This window comes from Manis javanica, chromosome 2, assembly GCF_040802235.1.
Source record: "Manis javanica isolate MJ-LG chromosome 2, MJ_LKY, whole genome shotgun sequence".
NCBI lineage: Eukaryota > Metazoa > Chordata > Mammalia > Pholidota > Manidae > Manis > Manis javanica.
Genome location: NC_133157.1, coordinates 219,864,255 through 219,883,663, shown reverse-complemented (window position 1 = coordinate 219,883,663; position 19,409 = coordinate 219,864,255). Strand labels below are relative to the sequence as shown.

General features: G+C 40.7%; 1 protein-coding gene across 4 annotated transcripts in view; it reads right to left on the bottom strand.

Moving 5' to 3' along the window:
- Positions 1–19,409, bottom strand: part of KHDRBS3 (KH RNA binding domain containing, signal transduction associated 3) — a 199,093-nt gene that overhangs the window by 43,148 nt on the left and 136,536 nt on the right. For all 4 annotated transcript variants that reach the window (XR_005062642.2, XM_037023269.2, XM_037023270.2 and 1 more), the window contains one exon: positions 17,805–18,000. Coding sequence is in view for 3 of the 4 variants with exons in the window: in XM_037023269.2 (XP_036879164.1) it covers positions 17,805–18,000 (196 nt within the window). In the remaining variant the exon portion in view is untranslated. The remainder of the gene's footprint in view (positions 1–17,804; positions 18,001–19,409) is intronic.

Below are 19,409 nucleotides of genomic sequence, written 5' to 3'. Positions count from 1 at the left end.
CTAAATTAAAAGAAAATCCTTCACCCAGCGCCTCCCCTGTTCCTGGCACTCTCCTAGACACCATGGATAGAAAAGCAGCAGCGCAGTCTAGTGGGCAGGCTAGCATGAGGTGGGTGGGAGATGACGCACACCAGAGAGCGGCTACCCACCCAGCAGATGCCGCGGCAAAGGTGGGCTTTGCGGTGGCACGAACAGCCCAGGTGGGAAAGGGAAGGTAGGAGGAAATGCCCTCCAAGTGTTGATGACAGAACTCAGTTTCAAAGCAGAGAAAAGCAAAAGTGGCTGGGAAAATACATTAAAAATAAAACTTAAGCAGAATGAACAGTAGGTGCAAAACGATGGACACATGAGAACCCTTCTCATCCAGGGAAGCAAACAGCTTGTTGTGGGTACATTTGTAGGATGAAAGCAGAAGAAGGGAGAGCAATCAAAAGGAGAAACCCACAAACCAGATCATGAATAGCAAGGCAGGAGTGTGGATTTGGATTCTGAGTGGCATGATCCCCCTTGTTTTAGAAATCTCTCTTGAGTAACATTTGCGGGCATGGATCAGCAAGGGTACAGCTGGATGGTTAGATGTGCAACTAAGTACCTGCACCGAGCAGTTTCCTCAGATGACCCAAAGTGAGGAAACTGGGCATTATATAAACTTTCAGCAATATACTAAGTGTTCTCTGAAAGAAGCTCAGAAGAGCTCCCTGATGTTATTACAATACCCTGCAAAGAGGGTTTATCCCCTTTTTTTTCACTCCTGTACTTGTGAGGCAGGTATGGGCACTGGAGAGACACTTACCTCTAACAACACACTAAACCATTAGTCTACACCAACCTCCAGGCACCTTTGTCTGGACAGAATCAGTGCCTCCTGCTTTACCATCCCAGTGTCATTCCACCTGGCCAGTACATCTTTATGTTTTATCTCCTAGATCTCCCTCATGCCCACCCACCCTTCCTCTCCATTCCCAAAGTGATTATACTCTAACCGTCAAGAAGTTCTCCACTGGAGTGTGATATACTAACCTTCTCCCGGGCTTTCCCCTCCTCTCAAATGATCCGACCTTTCCACCCAAATTATCCTCTAAATGTGAATCTGAGCCTATTGCTTTCCTGCTTACACATCTCCTCTCTCCTGTTTCTATAAGATAAAGAACAAATTCCTAAGCTTCTCATGGTCTTGCCCTTAGCAACTTAGCCAGAGACGATGCACTGCATGCTTTGTTCTTGAGTTAAGGGCTGTGAAGCAGCTTTGCCATTTCATTCTGTAATTTCTCCTACATGCCATTCCCTCTGACATCACCTTCCAGGTCTTCAACCAAAAGACTTTAGGCTGAGCCTCCTCCCCTAAAAATAGTCTTTTGAGAAATTCATTTTTGCAGGGGGTTTTGAATAATAACATCCTCGTCGACTATCACCAATGACCATGAACATATCACATAACCAAGTTATTTTATAATTTAGGAAAAAAATCACAATATTGCTAATAACACTAGCTATGAATTTTTCCCATAATCACTTAAATAAAAGATCATTAATTCAACAATCAAATTACATCCCCAGGTGTTTACTTATGGCTATAGGAATATATTATAAATGCTTCCATGGTAACTGATGGCCTGCATATACATGGTACCTGCAATTGTTTCTCTGCTTTTCTCTCCCACTAACTAGTCTGCAAGATCTTTACAGGTGAGTAAAGCCCAGGACTTGTTCTCTGGTATTCTCACTGCCTTAAACAGGAATGTATGCTGAATGAATAAATGAAGAAAGGAACTAATTAAAGACCAATTGGCAGGAAATTCAGCAATAGCTTTTATAAGATGAATACAAATGGAGGTGATGTTGTAGAACAAAATGCAATATTTATTAAAATAATGTAGAATTTGATCATGAGACCTCACCTGAATTCTTCTGTCAAACAAACATTACCTATCAGTCTTCTGTTCCCTGCTCTTGGTCAAAAATTTCCCTTTGAAACTCTATTCTGTTTCTGAAAGTCAGAACATAACTCAAAATAGTGAACAAACATACCCAATAAATAAATGTACACTAATACATATTCTCGCATGATTAAAAAAGACTTAACTTACTCAACAAGCTATACCTCTTGAGCTTTTTTCTCCAATAAGGAAGATGTCTAAATGGAACTTAACTGACAGGGTGACCTGGACACTTGGTATATGTCAGGGTAGAGTAAGGGAAACATGTTCTAACACGGGTAGAGGAGTCTTCATTTGCCATTCCCAACCTACAAAACTCCAACTGACACATAGCCAAACACCAAAGAAATCCTGCTTTGCAAAGAGAGTTTTCAGGATAAAGGAAACAGCATGACCTATTTAATTCTATTTCTGTCACAAGTAAAATCAAGCATAACATTCAAGCTGGGAAAAAACATTTTAAACAGAATAACAGAAGACAGTGATTTTAAAAATAATGTTTCAGTTTCAAGTCCTTTTAAAAGGAGACAATTACCCTATGAAATACCTCACTTTAATTAGAGTGACATCTGGTCATTTCAGATTTTATAAAGTTTTCATATATAATACAGTGTTAAAACCTTATTCAAATCTACTCTTATAAAGACTATTCTGAGTTTATAAAACATTGGCTAAAAATAGTCTTTTGAGAAATTCATCTTTGCAGGGGGTTTTGAATAATAACACCCCTGTCAACTTTCACCCATGACCATGAACATATCACATAACCAAGTTATTTTATAATTAAGGAAAAAAATCACAATACTGCTAATAGTACTAGCTATGAATTTTTCCCATAATCACTTAAATAAAAGATCATTAATTCAACAATCAAATTACATCCCCAGGTGTTTACTTATGGCTATAGGAATATATTATACAGCTTCTAGACTCATACAATTTCTCATGAAGTCTGATGCTTGGGTTCAAATTCCAATTTTGCTTCTTCCTAGATGTGTGGTTTTGGGAAAATCATCAAACATGTATGAACCTCAATTTTATAATTTTCCAAATGGGAATCATGATCTAGGTCCTGGTTATTTCCAATGGTTGGGAGAGGATTAATCAAAAATGTATATGAAAGCTGTTTGACACAGTTCTTCCCCAATAAAAATAGATTCATTTTATTTGAAGATCTATCTCTTTAAATACTCTCAAGTTATCAGGCCAGAGAAACATCAGAGAAATCCAGGTATTTGTCTTCTGTAGAATGTGTTAAATTCTTAAAACTTTGACTTAAAGGTGATGTCTGCATTTCCTGTCCACAAATTCTAGTATTAACTACTGCAGTTTTTAGATAAAGAAATGGCTGACCAACACTAGCTGTGTTTCTACCTACATCTGAGCACAGCTTTTAAAAAATGTCTGTGTCAGTTATTCATAAAATGATTGTCTCAGTTTGTATCTAAGTGATTAGATTCATCTGGATTTGACAAGTTGCTAAAAAATACAAGGAAAAAAAAATAACAAGTTAAACCAGAAATCCCACGAACAAGTGAAGGAAAACTGTAAATAGAAAACTAAAATTAAGAAAAAAGAGGTAATAACCAAATTTTATTAATTTACATTAGCCCACATGATGTACATAATGCTAAATAATTTTTATATCAATTTTTTCATTTTCTCCAGAAGGCAGGCATTTGTTGAATGCCTACTATGTTAAGTGCCACCAGCTGCACCCTTGCTGATCCATGCCCACAAATGTTACTCAAGAGAGATTTCTAAAACAAAGGGGATCATGCCCTGGGGATACGGTCTGCAACAAATTTTAAAAAATGATGTTTGTCCTCATGGGGCTTACATTCCAGGGGGAAGAAGACAAACAGAACCAATCATCACACCTAAACACAGTGAGAGAATGGGGGGCACTGGAGATGGGGTGGCCAGAGAAGACCTCACAGAAGGGATTGCATGCAAATGAGAAGCTGGTTATGTAAATTTGGGGGGGGGCATTTCATGCAAAGTGAACAGTAAGTACAAAGGTCATGAGGTAAAGAGGTCAAGGTGGAGTTAGCCAGGGGTAGAAGCAGGAATCAACTCATATGGAGCCACCAGAGGCATTTGTGCGTGTGAGATTCCTGTATTGTGTAGCTTTTTTTTTTCTGCTTCATTGATCTAATTTCAGTAACTATTTCCTCCTTTACCTGTTGTCTGATCTGCAATTAAAAGCAGTTTAGATTTTCTTTTTCCAGTTCTAGGATATCTAATGTTTCCAATATTTTCCCATTCTCTGCCTAATTCATCAATATTATCTTTTAAATCCTTGATTGTAATGAACATGCATTTGTGTCTGCTTTCTCATCTCTTGGGGTTTGTTTTTTTCTTATGGTATCTTCTTGTATGCCTATGACTTTTGATTGAGTACTTGCATTTGTATATGAAAAGTTACAGAAGTAATTTAAAGTATATACTGTTGTCTTTCTCCAGAGGGAATCTGTATTGCTTAAGGTAGGAGGAGAGAAGAAGCGATTCCAGCTTAACCTTAATCCCACAAGGACTGAGATGATTGGAAAGCCTTCCCCTGAGAATACAGCTTATTTGGGTTCCAGTTCAAAACCTAGGGGATTTAGCAGCCAAATTTGGGGAGGAGGGCTTAAATTGCACCTTTTTTTTCCTCTTCCCAAGCTTTGGATCTCTCTACGGCTCCATTCAGCTCCCCCGCTACCTCTTCAGGAATTAGCAGAAGCCTCTGCAGTTTCTTGACCAGGGGTGCATCACAGAAGCAGCCCGGTGCCTTAAGGGTGGGCCTCTTAGTCCACTGTGCATAAAACAAATTCACTCCTCTTGGGTGCTTCCAGAATGGCAGCAGTTTGAGATCTGAAATAATCATTCAAATCACCTTCTATATTCTGTAATTCAGAGGAAGCATCCCAGGCGAGAAAGGCTGCCCTGAGAGAAAACCTGCCACAAGTGCTGAGAGGAGCAGTCCTCTTTGGCTCTCTTGTTAGGATGGCATCCCAGTGTTTTCATTTTGTTTTTACTTCGTTAGCTTTTAGGCCTTCAAGGATTGTTTGTTTGCTTATTGTTTTGTTCCTCCTTTTACAGTTGTTCTCAGCAGGGTCTAGAACTGATTCTCAACTCCTAACATGCATTTCATCACTACCACCACCCCCACTAGAACTGTGGTGCTCCTGACAACAAGGGCTTTATCTCCCTTGTTTCCCCAGGGCCTGGTATGAGGATGCATTCAGTAAACGCTTTCTGAATGAATGAATGAGTCGTGGATTTATACTGGTCCATGAATTCTTCCAAGTGCTCCTCCTTGAGAAGAATGGCCCCTTCTGAATGACAACTGGCAAACTGCCTCTAGTCCCATCATGAAGGGGAAAGGGCTCTGGTCCCACCAAAATGCACACCTAATTCACAGTGCAGAGTTTCTCCACAATGAAAACACAAGCACCAGACTATCAGAGTTCTATCATGTTAGGTTAAAGTCACTGCCTGCTCAATTTCTGGACTCATGGAGGAGCCTTCAGATTATCACCTGGTCTACCACAGACCTGTTTGTGGGAAGATGTGCAGTGCTTTTATAAACATGAGGATTGGGTCTTGTCTAGTACAATATTCTTAATACACAAACTGATTATATTTTCAAAATTTTTATTCAAATTCTAAGTATTCAGCTTAGCGAATTTTACCAAAGCACAGCAGGTACCCAGCACCCGGCTCAGGAAACGCAGCATCCTGTTCCTCAGAAACAACCCTGAGCCCATCCTGTTACTGTCTCCCCCAAAAGGTAACCACTATCCTGACTGACTTAAAGGTGATGTCTGCATTTCCTTGCAAGTAAGGAGGCTTACTTGCTTTCAAGCTTTATATAAATGCCATCAGGGCAGCTCTCCTTTGTGCCACTTTCCTGTTTGTGACATGTGTCCATATTGTACGTAGCAATAGGTGGTGCCTTTTCACTGGTTGGAAATACTGATCTGTATGGTTACATTACGGCTTGTTCACCCACTCTAGGGTGATAGATAATTTGCTTCTCTCTAGTTTCTGCTCACATAGCTTTTAGACAAGTCTTCTGAAGCACCTACGTGTTATCCTCTGTTGAGTGTTCCCAGGAGCAGATTCACTGGATCTTAGGGAGGCATGTGTTTGGCTTTAACAGATGGCGCCCAACATTTTCCAAAATAGTTGTAACCAATTTACATTCCTAAAGCAATAAATGAGAATTCCTACTTCATCCCATTCTAGTAACACTTTAAATTGTCTTTTTAATTTTCATCACTCTGGTGGGTATAAATGGTGCAGGATTTTATTCTTCTCATATACCGTAGTCCTCTCTTCTCTGCAGTTTCAGTTATCAGCAGCCAACCATACTCTGGAAGCAGATCACCCCCTTCTGCCATGTCATCGGAAGGTCAGCAGTATCCTAATGCCACATCATGATCCCCGCGTCACTCCCCCCACTTCCTCTCATCACACGGGCATTTGACCATCTCAGGTCATCCCAAGAAGAGGAAGGTATCACTCACAGGGCAATAGGTATTTTGAGAGAAAGATAAACCATAACTTTAATTGCAGCATATTGTTAGAGCCGTTCTATTATTAGCTATTGCTGTTAATCTCTTATTGTGTCTAATTTTTAAGTTAAACTTTATCATAGGCATACATATGTAGAAAAGAAACAGTATATAGGGTTTGGTACTATCTACAGTATTAGGCATTTATTGAAGGTCTTACAATGTATCCCCCAAGGATGAGGGGGGAACTATTGTATTAATGTCTGGGACAGTTTGTAAGTCTTTCCTGAAAGAGCTCTATTGATAAACTGAAGAATTAGATTTCTGAGCCAACAATAATAAAAATACTTACATATCCCTTTTTATGTACCAGGCACTATTTTAGATACGGTCCATATGTTATCTAATCTTCATAACAAGCTTATGTGATAGGTACTAATGTTTCCATTTATACATTAGAGACTGAGACATAGAGCAATTCAGAAGCTTACCTAAGGTCACACAGCAATTAAAGGTACAGTGGAGATTTGAAACAGGTCAGTTTAGCTCTCAACTTTGCTTTTAACTATTGTGAGGTGTATATATATTGCTTGTCCCTATAAAGCTGAAGGTCAGACGCTGGACTGGAAGGAGCACCCCAGGATAATGCCACACTCTGAGGACACATGTGGACAGCTAGCTGTCACTCAACCTGACATTGCGGATTTATTTTAAACTGGTTTTAGTCCTAAAGTATTTTTCAAGACTCCATGTCCTGTTATGTACACTTCACATCCTATTCTACCTATAAACAGACTGAATGGAATAAGAATAAAAGCATAAAGAGAAAGATGATCTCCTTAATAATATACCACCACCAAGCCTCTCTGGCTGCCCCGCAGGCACTGACACCTCCAGCGTCTGGTCCGTCCGCGGGTCCCAGATGCGCCTTCTGGGAAGCACTCCAGGCCTCTTGCATGATAGCTGCCTCTGCTCTTCCCTGTGTCATGTAAAGCTTGTCTCCTGCAGGAGGTCTGTCCACATTCTATTAAGCAGTGAGTCTTCCCTCTTTGGTCCTCCCCAAATACATAAGTCAATTGCAGGTATTATTCTAAATAGTAATTGTTTTGTTTTTCTATCAGTAAATTAGACATTAACTACTGAGCATGTGCTGAGCCATGTGGATAAACAAGGCATAGCTCCTGTTTTTAATTAATCATTTAAAATACAGTGGGAAAGACAAAGGAGTGATCGCAGTGCTCTAAGACAAGGACCCTATGTAGGACGCACACACATGGGTCCAAATGATAGAGAAGGGCCACCCGAAACAAACAGGAGACTGAGGGAGGGTTCACAGCGACCCGCCCTGGACCCGGGCCACTCGGAGGCGAGGACTGAGCTCTCAGAGGCCAGCAGCTTGGAGACGGGGCTCCTGCAGGAGGGCCACCACCATGAAGGGAGGGCTGATCGAGTGGTTTTCTCGTTCCTCCCTGCCTCAGCCTCACTCACAGAGGGAAGGGACACAACTCTCACACTGGCTCCAGTACACCCATGATGCTCGGCCATCCTGGAGGTGCAAGCCTCAATGTGGAGGCAGTATTTGCTTGCCAGGCCTTCATGACATTGTCGTTTCAGAGCCCTCCACTTCTTTACATTAAAGCACTTGGGTTGTTTTTGTTTAAAGAAAGGAGGGGAAAAAAGCTCCACATTCGTAAATACCTGAAATTATTTCCTAAAGTTTTATATTTCTAAAATAGGTCAACCTTTCAGGCAATTTCAGAAAGAGATCAACTTGTGAAGCTCCTGATAGACATTTCCAGCAAACTGCATATGGCTCTTACTCTTGCTTCTGGTAAAATGAATATAAAAAATTACAGAACTTTCATCTTTTATCTAAAAGAAAAAGGTATCCCTAGGCTTTTCAACTCACATTTAAAATGCATTTTCATAAATAACCTTTTCACAATCTGTACTCTGTTTTAATTAAATTTCTCACTATGGAAAACAAGATAATTGAAACAGTTTAGAGATTAGTTAACTGTCAAAAAATGCCAGTAGTCACTGCACAGGGAAAATGCGCTGTCAGTACAACCCTCATTGGTGTGGAAGCCCCCAAACTAGTCATATAATTAAAACTTCAGGTGAGCTCTCAGAAGAATGAGAGGATATGACTTCACAGAGTCGTTAAGCAAAACCAACACTAAAGAGTTACATGTACACTTAAAATATATATTTCAATTTCCCTAAACTTCATTGATATTCCTAGTCATCGGAATTTCAGAAGAGTTTATTCTTATGGCCAAAGAGGAAATGGTGGTCCCTGTGGTGCCATGTTACGGATAAGGATACATTTCTGGCAATACTGGTGTTTTCCTTAACGGAAACAGCTTCATTAAGCCATGATGTTGGAAAGCATGCAGAAAAGGCATGTCTGCTTGTAGAAAGCACGGCTTAGATTTCTGCTCCCATTCGAAACTTAACTCTGACTTCTTAAACCTGGATTAAGCTAATCAATGGCTCAGGTCCTATGAGGAAATAGCATACAGTAGTCTCAGAAAGATTGGTAAAGCCAGTTACTACTCAATCACATACCACTTGCTCTAAGTTTTGTATAGCAACCTTTACAACAGATGTGATTAAACTATTTTTCCCATTCATTTGTCAGGTTCTCCGTTTGCAAACACAATGTTTTGAATGAGATGAACCTGGCTGTCCAGATAGCCCTGGGTACTGGGTAGGAGCAGGGGCCTGGGAGCCAGACTGCAGGGTTTGCATATACAGTTCTGCCCTCATCAGCAGTGTGACTCTGAAGAAGTACGCATCATGGTGGTGTTTTAAAGATAAAACAGATGCAGGTTAATTCCTGGGAGCAGTGCTTGCACGGAAGTAAAGGCATGTGGGTTGTATGACTTTCTATAAGAGATTTGGGGAAAATTAGCCACCATGGCTAAGTTCCGGATGTCAGGAGCTCTGACTGTTACCCCACAGAGCAGGGTGAGTGCGGGCTGAGACGATACAGGACAAGCATCCCGCACACTAACACACCACACAAAGTAACACCCAACAAACGGCAGCTGCTGTCCCTTCCACTAACTTTAAAAGTTGAAGAGTATAATTTGTCTGTGATTACTGAACAGAAACACACAGAAAGACTGAAAGAGGAGGATGTTGTTTTGCAGTGTTCCAAACAAAGCCATCTGCTTCAGGCAGTGTCCTTCCCAATAGAGGATAAATGAAAGTGTAACTTCAGTCATAAGACCGAAGTAGATGATTTGTAAAGTAGCGTCCAGGAAGTGCAGGATCTTCTTCCACTGGTAAGATAGACCAGAAAAGGGCCTCGGTTTGGAGACAAGGCCCACAGGGGCAGCTACAAGGTGTGCCTCTAGCCCTGGTTCTGCTGTTCTTCCCCTGCTCATTTTCTCCTTTCTTCTAGCCCATAACACCACACAGGTAGGCATGCTGGGAACAAAAGTTTTAGACTGAGGGTTGCCAAATGTGGGATCCTATGTGAGTTTACCCACCTCTCATGCACACAGGTCACAGGATGGTACACCTGTTCTGGGACAGTGTGGACTGGGCTACTGCTCTTACCTGTGGCTTAGTGACCACCATCCCTCCTGTTTAGATGAGGACCCCACCGGCCAGTGCAGCTTTGAGGACCGTGGGCGGAAGCATACAGGTCGGGGCGGCAAACCCCTGTGGGACATCCCAGACCTTCCTCCCTACAATCCCGCCAGCGGGTCTGGAGAGAAGAGCGCATGGCTGCTGCACCGGATGTCCTGCTCTGCTACTTGCGTGTAAGACAGTCTCAGGGAGCCTCCACCTCCTTTAAAAATATGAGCCTAAGGCGGAACTTTGGCTTCACAATGAAAGCCTTGCCCTGCCTGGCCCCTCTCAGGGCCCCCACACTGCATGGGGTGATGCAGGGACAATTCCATGCTCTGTTCAGTAAATATCTTTCACAGCGTATATCACAGCGTATAAAGTGCCTGATAGAACTTTCATATTCTAATGAACCTCCACAACTTCACCTGAAATGTGCTATCGTACTTATGTTTAAAGGGATTAACCCATCAGCTCAACCTCAAAAATTTAGAATGATTACACATTAAGATATCAAGGGATATTAGTGAATAATAAATGCTTCCTATGAATAGATGGCTGATATACTCATAATTAAATGAGTTACAACATAATATGCTGAAAATTTCTAGAAAATTTTGGTTTATGTATCTTGAATGGTGGTTGCATTTGAAAAAAAAGACATTTTTTAAAACAGTTTTCAAAACTTGTTTTAGAATTGAAAAGACTCATATCTACTCACTTCAGCTTGTTTCTCTCATTAAAATGTTTGTTTTGTTTACTCCATGACTGTTTTCAATACCAATGTTTCTATTTGATGAAAATACAGTTTCTATTAGAAAAACCATCATTAGGGTGATAGTGGAAACCCAGCAAGTTCTAGAAAACTTTTTTCTAAATCAATTACAGAATTTTCAAGTTGGAAAGAGGTCAGGACAGTGTCTGGTCTAACTTGCTGATGTGGCAGTAAGGTACTATCACCTGCATTTTGCAGATGAAAAAACTAAGGCTCAAAAGGGTTAAATAATTTGTGTAAGAAATAGATGGTGATTCTAACAAAAAGAGGCATTAGGAACCAAGTATTTTTCCTCTCAGAACAATACTCTCTTCATTAAATTTCATTGTCTTTCGTAGTTATTAGCTCACTAAGTGAGCCATGCTTTGTTTGCTAAAACTGGCTCGCAATGCTTAATGTTATTTCACTAAGTATGTTCAACAGTGCACATGGCACATGGCATCGTGGAATTAGCTGGCACTAATAAAGGCCATCTTCTACATGTTTATTCAATGTCTCCAAAATATTAGGCCCTGGGATAGGCCTCGTGCAAACTAAGTTTAAAAAAACAAAAGCAACAACAAAAACATAGTTCCTGCCCTAAATCCACAGCCTAGGGACAAAGACAAGCAAGTAGAAGGTGCAAACCACCATGCTACCAACTGTGCCCGATCAGGTCCAGGCAGGCTGCACACCTGGAAGAAGGAACAGTAGAAAGAGTTGGCAGGCACAAAACAAGAGACATTTGAAGAGAACCAATGATACATGCAAAGTGACAGTGTTCAAGCCCCTGGTGTATTTAATGAAATGCCACCTGTACTGGCAAAATGAAAATGATATGTAGGGAGAGCAGAGGGCTATGAGGCTGACAGTCGGCCAGACAGGACATTCAAGAGGCTTTCATATGTCCCTCAGAAGAATCTCAACTTTATCCTTCCACAGTTCTAAACTAGCTCTTATGTTCTGGGGCTAGTGGGAGGTAGTAGCATTATCAGACTTTAGATACCAGAAAGTTCACCTGAAAAAGTGTGAAAAATGCATTATTTAAGGGAAGGAACCAGTGCTAGGATGAGACTACAAGCAAAGGTGAGATTAAGCAGGTTACGGTAATTGTACACATCTCTCTGCCTGCCCAGACATCCATCGATCAGCGTTTACTGAGGGACTTCTATAAGTTAAGTGGCAGGGGTAAAAGAGTGAACAAAGACTTAAAGACAGTGAGAAGCCCGGCAGGAACACAACTATACAAGCAAACAGCTGCAAGGTGAGGAGTGCGGGCATGGAGACGTGATGCAGCCAGGGCACAGGAACTGGCCAATGGGCTGTTGGTGAGAACGTTTTCCTAGGAAGGCAAGCATCTTAACTGGAGCTCTGTGATGGAGACCAACCGGAGGTCAAACAGTTATTCATGAAGACGGGGAAGCCCTGGTTTGCTGTCTGATTATAGGAAATGAAGATGACTGGGTGAGGCCCTGGGAGCCTGGGCATATGGTGGCGCTGTTCTCCTCGACCAGGTCTCGGGGGAAGCCTGAGGCTCTGGCTGGCCTACACCAGCTGCCCCAGAGCTGGGGGGACACCAGGGAGAGGCAGACCCAGGAGGGTGACACCAGACAGAGCTCGAGAGGGGCCAGCTCGTTAGAGCTGGGTACAGTTGTTATTAACAGACAAATGTTGGGTGAAATGAAGAAAATGGAAAAGATATTTCAGAGACAAGAAATGAAACCATGATACTAAATATGTGGAGAACATACATCTGTTTTGATTGTGTTTTTCCTCTATATGTGGAGCCTAGAACAATTTATCAAAAGTTATTTCACTTTAGAAATTCATATGTAAATTGGTTTCTGCCAGGAAGCATCAAACATACCTTCCTATGTAATTATACCAATATTTTGAATTGTTAAAAGTGTTCTCATTGAATGTATTCTGGGTAACACTAATTAATTTGTCAGGTATTTAATTATTTGGACATAAGTAATGAATCAATGTCATTTTGGGAAAGAGTTACTTCTTGTTCTCAAAAGAGATGAGAAGTTACTGTAATTATGTCTAATTTTACCAAGTTAAGAGTGGAGCAGAAGGTCCCAAATTATACTCAAATGGTTGAAAACACATCTATTATCTGTTTTCTTTTTTCTTGGAAGAAAGCTAATCATGTTGAATTGTCTTATTTCCTTTAAGTTATTCTTCAAAGACAATCACCGACAGAACAATTTGCTCTTTCCAATGGGTATATTCTACTCAGATGGCTACTGTGTCTGTAATATGTACTCTCTTACTAATCATCTTGCAGCCCAACAGATTTCTGTGCTAAAAGATGTTCTTCTCAATGACACATTCTCAGGATATTTTGTGACAGTGACTCTGATAAAGAACAAACAGTTGGCTACATGACATTATAAATGATCAAATACCTTTACCAACCTTGAGAAAAATCAGTCAAATTTCAACAGGCACATTTTGACAAGGAAGCACCTGCAGACTACCAGGCTTTTTCACTTGGGCTAATAAAGCTCTTTCTTATAATGCACATGACTATTCACAAAAAATAATTTTAACATATACCACTGAGTTTTTCCTGGACCTAAAACTATATTGGAATATTTTAATTTTAGTATACATAAATGGAACAATATTGAGTATTTCAAGGATTGAAATGTATCCTTTCTCAAAAAAGCGGCAGTTGTGGCAAGATTTGAAAGAATAGGATTTTATCCCTTTTTTTGTTTAAGTAAGCAACTGATATAATTTCATTTTTTATTCTAGAAATAATGGCCTCAGACATTAAAGGTCAAAGTTAAAATGAAAAGTAAACCGAATTGGGTAGATAGAACCACAAAGTTTTATAGAAATAAAACATTTATCATATAAATTTCAAGGAGATCTTTAAAAATTACATTTTTGAGTTCCAAAGTAATGATAAGTCCTTTTTAGAGATACAGCTGTTTTAAAATGCTAAAAACAGTGAGCATGCCATTTTCACTTTTGCCAACAGATGTAATAATAACAGTTTATTATTTTTTAAAATCCTGACCCCATCCTATTCTTCCTAATGGTGGTCAATTTCCACTTACCTACTTACATAGCTTAAAACCAGAGAATTATTAAATTGCAAGGGGCCACAAAAGTTATTTGATTCAGCCTCCCATCAGCCCTTTCATAGCACTAATAAGAGCTCTGTGCATCACCTGTGACCTTTCTCCAAGGATGAGATCTCAGTCTCAGCTACTAGAGAGGTGCATTTAACAAGGCGCTGATTGTTCAGGACAATACAGGCCTGGAATTCTGAATCCCACATCTACTCCTTGGGCAAGACACAACTGCTCTAACTTAAATTCTCATTTGCACAATAGGATAGTATCTCACTGAGTGCCCGTGAAAACATGGCATATGTTTATGAAAGTGCCTCCTGGGAGAGGAGCTTCTCGTTAAATATTACATCCTTCCTGCAAGTTCATTCTTATACTGAGAGATTTACAACACATTACTCTGTTACCTTCAGGAGCTACGTAGGATTAGTCTTGTATCTCTGCAGACTGCACCTGCCCTAGCACCAGAAGACAAGGGTAAGTAAGCGAAGATCTTTCTTCAAGTGTCAACTATCATACTTCCTTCCACTGGCTGGAAAAGACCAACGGTAACTTCATCAGGAAAACTCATAGGTCTCCGTGAAGGATTGTCTAGGTCAGCCAATGTTGGCAAAGTGCTTACAATGTGCCAGAAATGATGTTAGTAGCTAGAGATTAAGACACATAGTGCTTTTCCCTATACTCTTCTGAGAAATAGATATATACTAACTAATGATTGCACTACGCAGCTACATGCTAATAATTGAGTTATATCTAATTGCTAAGTGAGTACAAATTAAAAAACACAAGAGGCATCTGGGGTGGGTTTTCACAGGTAGCAATTTTTAAAAACTCAGTCTTGAGAATATTCATTTATTCATTCACCAAACATATATTAAAGACCTACTATGTGCCAGACATTATACCAGGTGCAGGGAATATAAAGATGTGTGAATAGTGGGAGGAATCCTTCCTCCCATGGAGTTTAGAATCTAATTTACAATTATTTCAGCTCAACGGACAATTATTTTAGAATATTCTAAGAAGACCAACTTCAACTTTCCTACTTGCCACATAGTGAATACCTGTTCTTGGGGGATTACGGGATCCTAAGGCTTTCTAAGTTGGGTATTATCTTGTTGTATAACCACCCAATCTAAAATCCTAGAAACTAGCAAGCAAACCAAATAATATTTTTCCCCTTCACCATGCTACAAAGCTAAGCATGCTGTGTGAGTAATCTGTAGGATTTAAAACAGTTCAGACCAATGGCCAATGTCAGAGTATATGTCAGAGACTGCAAAGCTGTATTCAAGGGGCTGGAAGCAGGAGATTCAATTAAAGTTGGATCAGGGGAGGAAGATGAGGTCAACAGAGCACACCTGAGCCAGAGCTACTGCTGGCAAGTCCACGGGTGAGGTGAGGGGCCTTTGTTTCCTCTTCCTACAAGCTACCAATGTTTATTTTACGGTGTTCAGCGTCTGTTCAAGCTTCACTGTAATTACATAAGGGGCTGATGAAATGCTATGCTAAGTGGGGAAAATTTTTGTTCTTGGCTATTCATTTAAGTAACTTTTCCCACGAATTACAGAAACAAAATTAAGAGGGAAAGTGGTAACACATAATCTGAACTCTTCATCAGTGATTCAGCATGGGGAAGAGGGTGAACTCATGATACAGTGTTTCTGTTCTGTGTGTGTCCTAATACTGCCTGAAACCAACTCAGAAAGCAGTCATATGGGCAAGAGTCATATGCAGCTGATGAAACGGTGAATGCCGCACCCCAGATAAACTAAAACAAGGAGGGCAAATGCGGCCCCCAGTGTGGTATGGCAGGAGCACTGCCTTTGTGTTGGAATTGCAGCCAGTGACAAGTCGGGGCCTGGAGAGGGCCGGGTGTGGCACTCAAACAACGAAGGCCGCCTTTCCCCTCCAGAGCCCTCAAAGGCTTGTCTATCCCTGAAAGGACACAAGCATTCTTGTACATGGCCACTACCCGCCTTCTACTATAGTGGATGGGAAGGGGAGTCAACTCAACTGAGTACTTTTCAAAGCAATCAATTTAATGCCTTTCCCATCATTTATTAATAAAAACCAGAGCTACAAATACAAACACCAAGCACCTTGAATTTCTTTTCCTTTCTCTTCCTTGGACGTGAACCTTTCAATAAATGTTTATTTGTATTCATCTGATTTCATTCTCAACTCACTAAAGTAGCCGAGACAGAGAACATGTGTGTCCTTATTCACACGGTAGGAATTCAATCAATCTTTGTTGACTAGGAACATGAATTAATGTATGAAAAGAAGGCAATAGCTCTTTCTGAAACACATGGATTGTGAGGCCTCCAAAGCCAAACACCTCAGCGGGCTCATCCCATGGTGATGGTATGGAGGGGCCCAGGATCCAGGTTTCACACCCCCTGCCTGACCTGGGCCATGACACCACTCGGCCATGTCTACATCGATCCACCCTAAGGGAACTCGAGGTAAGCCCAGCTGGAACAAATAGACACTGGACCTATCAAAAAGGAATTTCACATTTCCTCTCCTTTACAGCCTCTGCTACTCTCAAGAGAATCAGCATTCATAGAAGAGCTCGAGGTATGATTGTTATTGTCAGTTTGGAAAGAATATTAGGAAATAGGAACATGTCCAATAGTAAAGAATACAAAGAGAAGATAGAGAAGCCACATCCTTCCCCACTGAAAAGCAAAATGGTGAAGCTATTACAGATTTATTTGTTAAATATAATTCACTAAGCTCTCAGTATGCCCTCTCTGCCAAGAATAACGAGATAAAAGCTCTCTCTCCTTGCCCCGCCTGAAGCCGTCTAGGTGAGAGAGAGACATGTAATGATCATAGTAAAGCTCACTGTGTCAGCTCCTACCTCCACTGAATGCCCCTAGTAATAGCTGACCTAAGTTAGAAGGACAAATAAGAGATAAATGAAGTATTAGAAGAGCATTGCAGGTAAAGAAAGCTGCCTGAGCAAATGTCTGCAAGCCTAAGAGGACACAACATACGCAGTGAATTATACAACATTCAGCACATCCAGGACAAATCTCCGATCTTTCCAGCAGTTGCAGGTGCAGTGAAGTGGCTGTCTGTGGCCCAGGAGATTCCTGCATTGTTCTAGAGACTGCAAAGAGGTGCTGGGCCTTTGGCAAGAAATCTCCATAAGGTAAAACATGAAAACCTGTTGATGTTTACATTTTAGCTCTATCGCTGCTTCCCTGTCTTCAAGAACAGTTCATAAACTCTTTAATACTTTCAATTACTAATATGAAACACTACTTATTTTCTTCATTTATGTAAAAGCTGAATATTACAGCAAGAATCCCAGGGGGTTTGTATTCTTGTTAAAGAATTCCTCTCTCCATACCACCATCCAGTTTTCACAGATATATTTGCTTTCTCTTTTGTTAAGTCTATGAACCGTATCAAAGAATCAAAGAATTATCAAATGGCAATTGGAAAAACTAATCTAAATTAACTTGAAAAATTGGAAACTTATTTTCCTCTCTGAAAAGAATTTCCACTAAGAATCCATATTCAGCCACAGAGCTTAAGAGAAACACTTAAAGGTAAATACAGCTTGGTATATGTAGGCAATTATTTTTTAAAAGACTGAATGAGTCAGAGGCAACCTGGAGTGAAATATAAAAGAATGTTACATTAAAGTCCTGTAAAAGCTTAATAACATGTCTCCTTGACCCTAGTCTTGACCTTCCCCACCAAATTCATCTTCCATATCTTAGATTTGAGCTATTTGATGTATTCATTTTTGTATCTTTAGTACTAAGTACCTATTCAGCACTCAATAAATGTTTGCTCAAGTAAGGTGGAATATTCACCAACTAAAGCAAGGTAAGGGAGGGCCCCTGGTTACAGCACCCAGTGCTGTGTCTGAACGGGGCCCATCAGATCACCAAGGCTGCTGCTCAGCCCCTTTACTTACATAGTCTCCATAGGTCTCCTGGGTTGGGGGTGGCGGTGGAGGTCTGTATCCAGTTGGGGGAACTCCTCGTGCTCTGGGAGTGAGAAGTCCTCTTCCCCGACCCACTGGCCCTCGGGACGAAAGGACTCCCCTGGAAGCTGGCGTCCCTCGTGGCACACCAACTCCAACTGGCCGGGCTGTGATGCCTCCCCGTCCCCTGCAAGCAAGAGCATCAGATTAGCAATAGCCACCATATCCTCTGACATTCTGTGGCTCATATGCATTTATACCTCAGAAACACCAATGTTCCATAGTTCTGCAAGCAGAAATAAGGAAACCACATGCAAAGCAAAAAATAAAGCAAATGGTATCTACAAAAGGAGGTTACGTCATTTAGCAACTATCCAGCAACAATAAATGTGGTCACATCAAAGACTCAATTTCTGGCTGGGACATAGAGAGGGAAGCTAGGACCTCTAGGAAGCTGCATCTACTACAATGCTATGCCGAGGCCACACCTAACCTTTATTCCAACACTATGATGTGGCCTTAGCATGCTTGTCCATAGACAGGAACTGAGGCCTACAGAGACCTTAAAACTATCTGAGAACACATTGTTAGCAATGCCAGGATTCCACAGAAGAAAGAATAAATGTGCTTTCCAAATAACATATCTACTACATAGTAATTTAAAATACTTATAAGTTAAATAAACACAGATAATTTCTGAAGTAGAATTCAACATATCAAGAATTTCTAATATAAAATATGATTTATACTTCAAGTCAGAAAGGAAGGAAGAAGGTAGTTATATCAAGAATGGCTCAACGTAAGGGAGAACCTGAGAAAATGTGCAAGTCTTATAAAGAAATGAACATAAGAAAATGGGGCTCCACCAGAGAATGAAGGCCCAGCCGGTCCACTTCTCAGACAGTCCTCCAAACTGGGAGGGGCTGCCACAGAATGCACTGCCCGGTGACCACGTCTTCGGCTTGACTGGGACAGCATACACATGGCTAAAAACTTGACTGCCACAAACAACAGAGGAAATTAACAGAACCAAAAGCTGGTTCTTTGAAAGGATCAATCAAATTGATAAATCTCTTGATAGACTAACAAACAACAAAATAGTGTCAGAAATGAAAGTGGTGTCACCAAGACTGAACTTAAGGACATTAAAGGACAATACAGGCAGATTATGAGCAACTCTAGGCCCACAGGTTTGTTAACATAGATCAACTGGACTAATGACCAACTACACAAATGACTGAATCTCATATAAGGAGAATTAAGTAATCTGAATAAACTTATGTCTATTAGAGAAACTTACTCAGTAATTAATATATTTCCACAAAAGAAAGCACCAGTCCCAGATGGTTTCCCTGGTGAATTACATCCACTATTAGAAGAAAAAATGGTGTCAGTTCTCAACAATCTCTTCCAGAAAATACAATCAGAGGGAACAGTTCCTAACTCATTCTGTGAGCCTGGTCATAAGAAGTCCCTCCAGAAAATTATTTCTGTGTTACTGATGAGGAGCTGGAATTGGCCTTGGCTGGCCAGGGGAGAAGTGACTTGAACTCTGGTAGGGACCTGTCAAGAGGAGGAATGTGCCAAGTTTTTTTT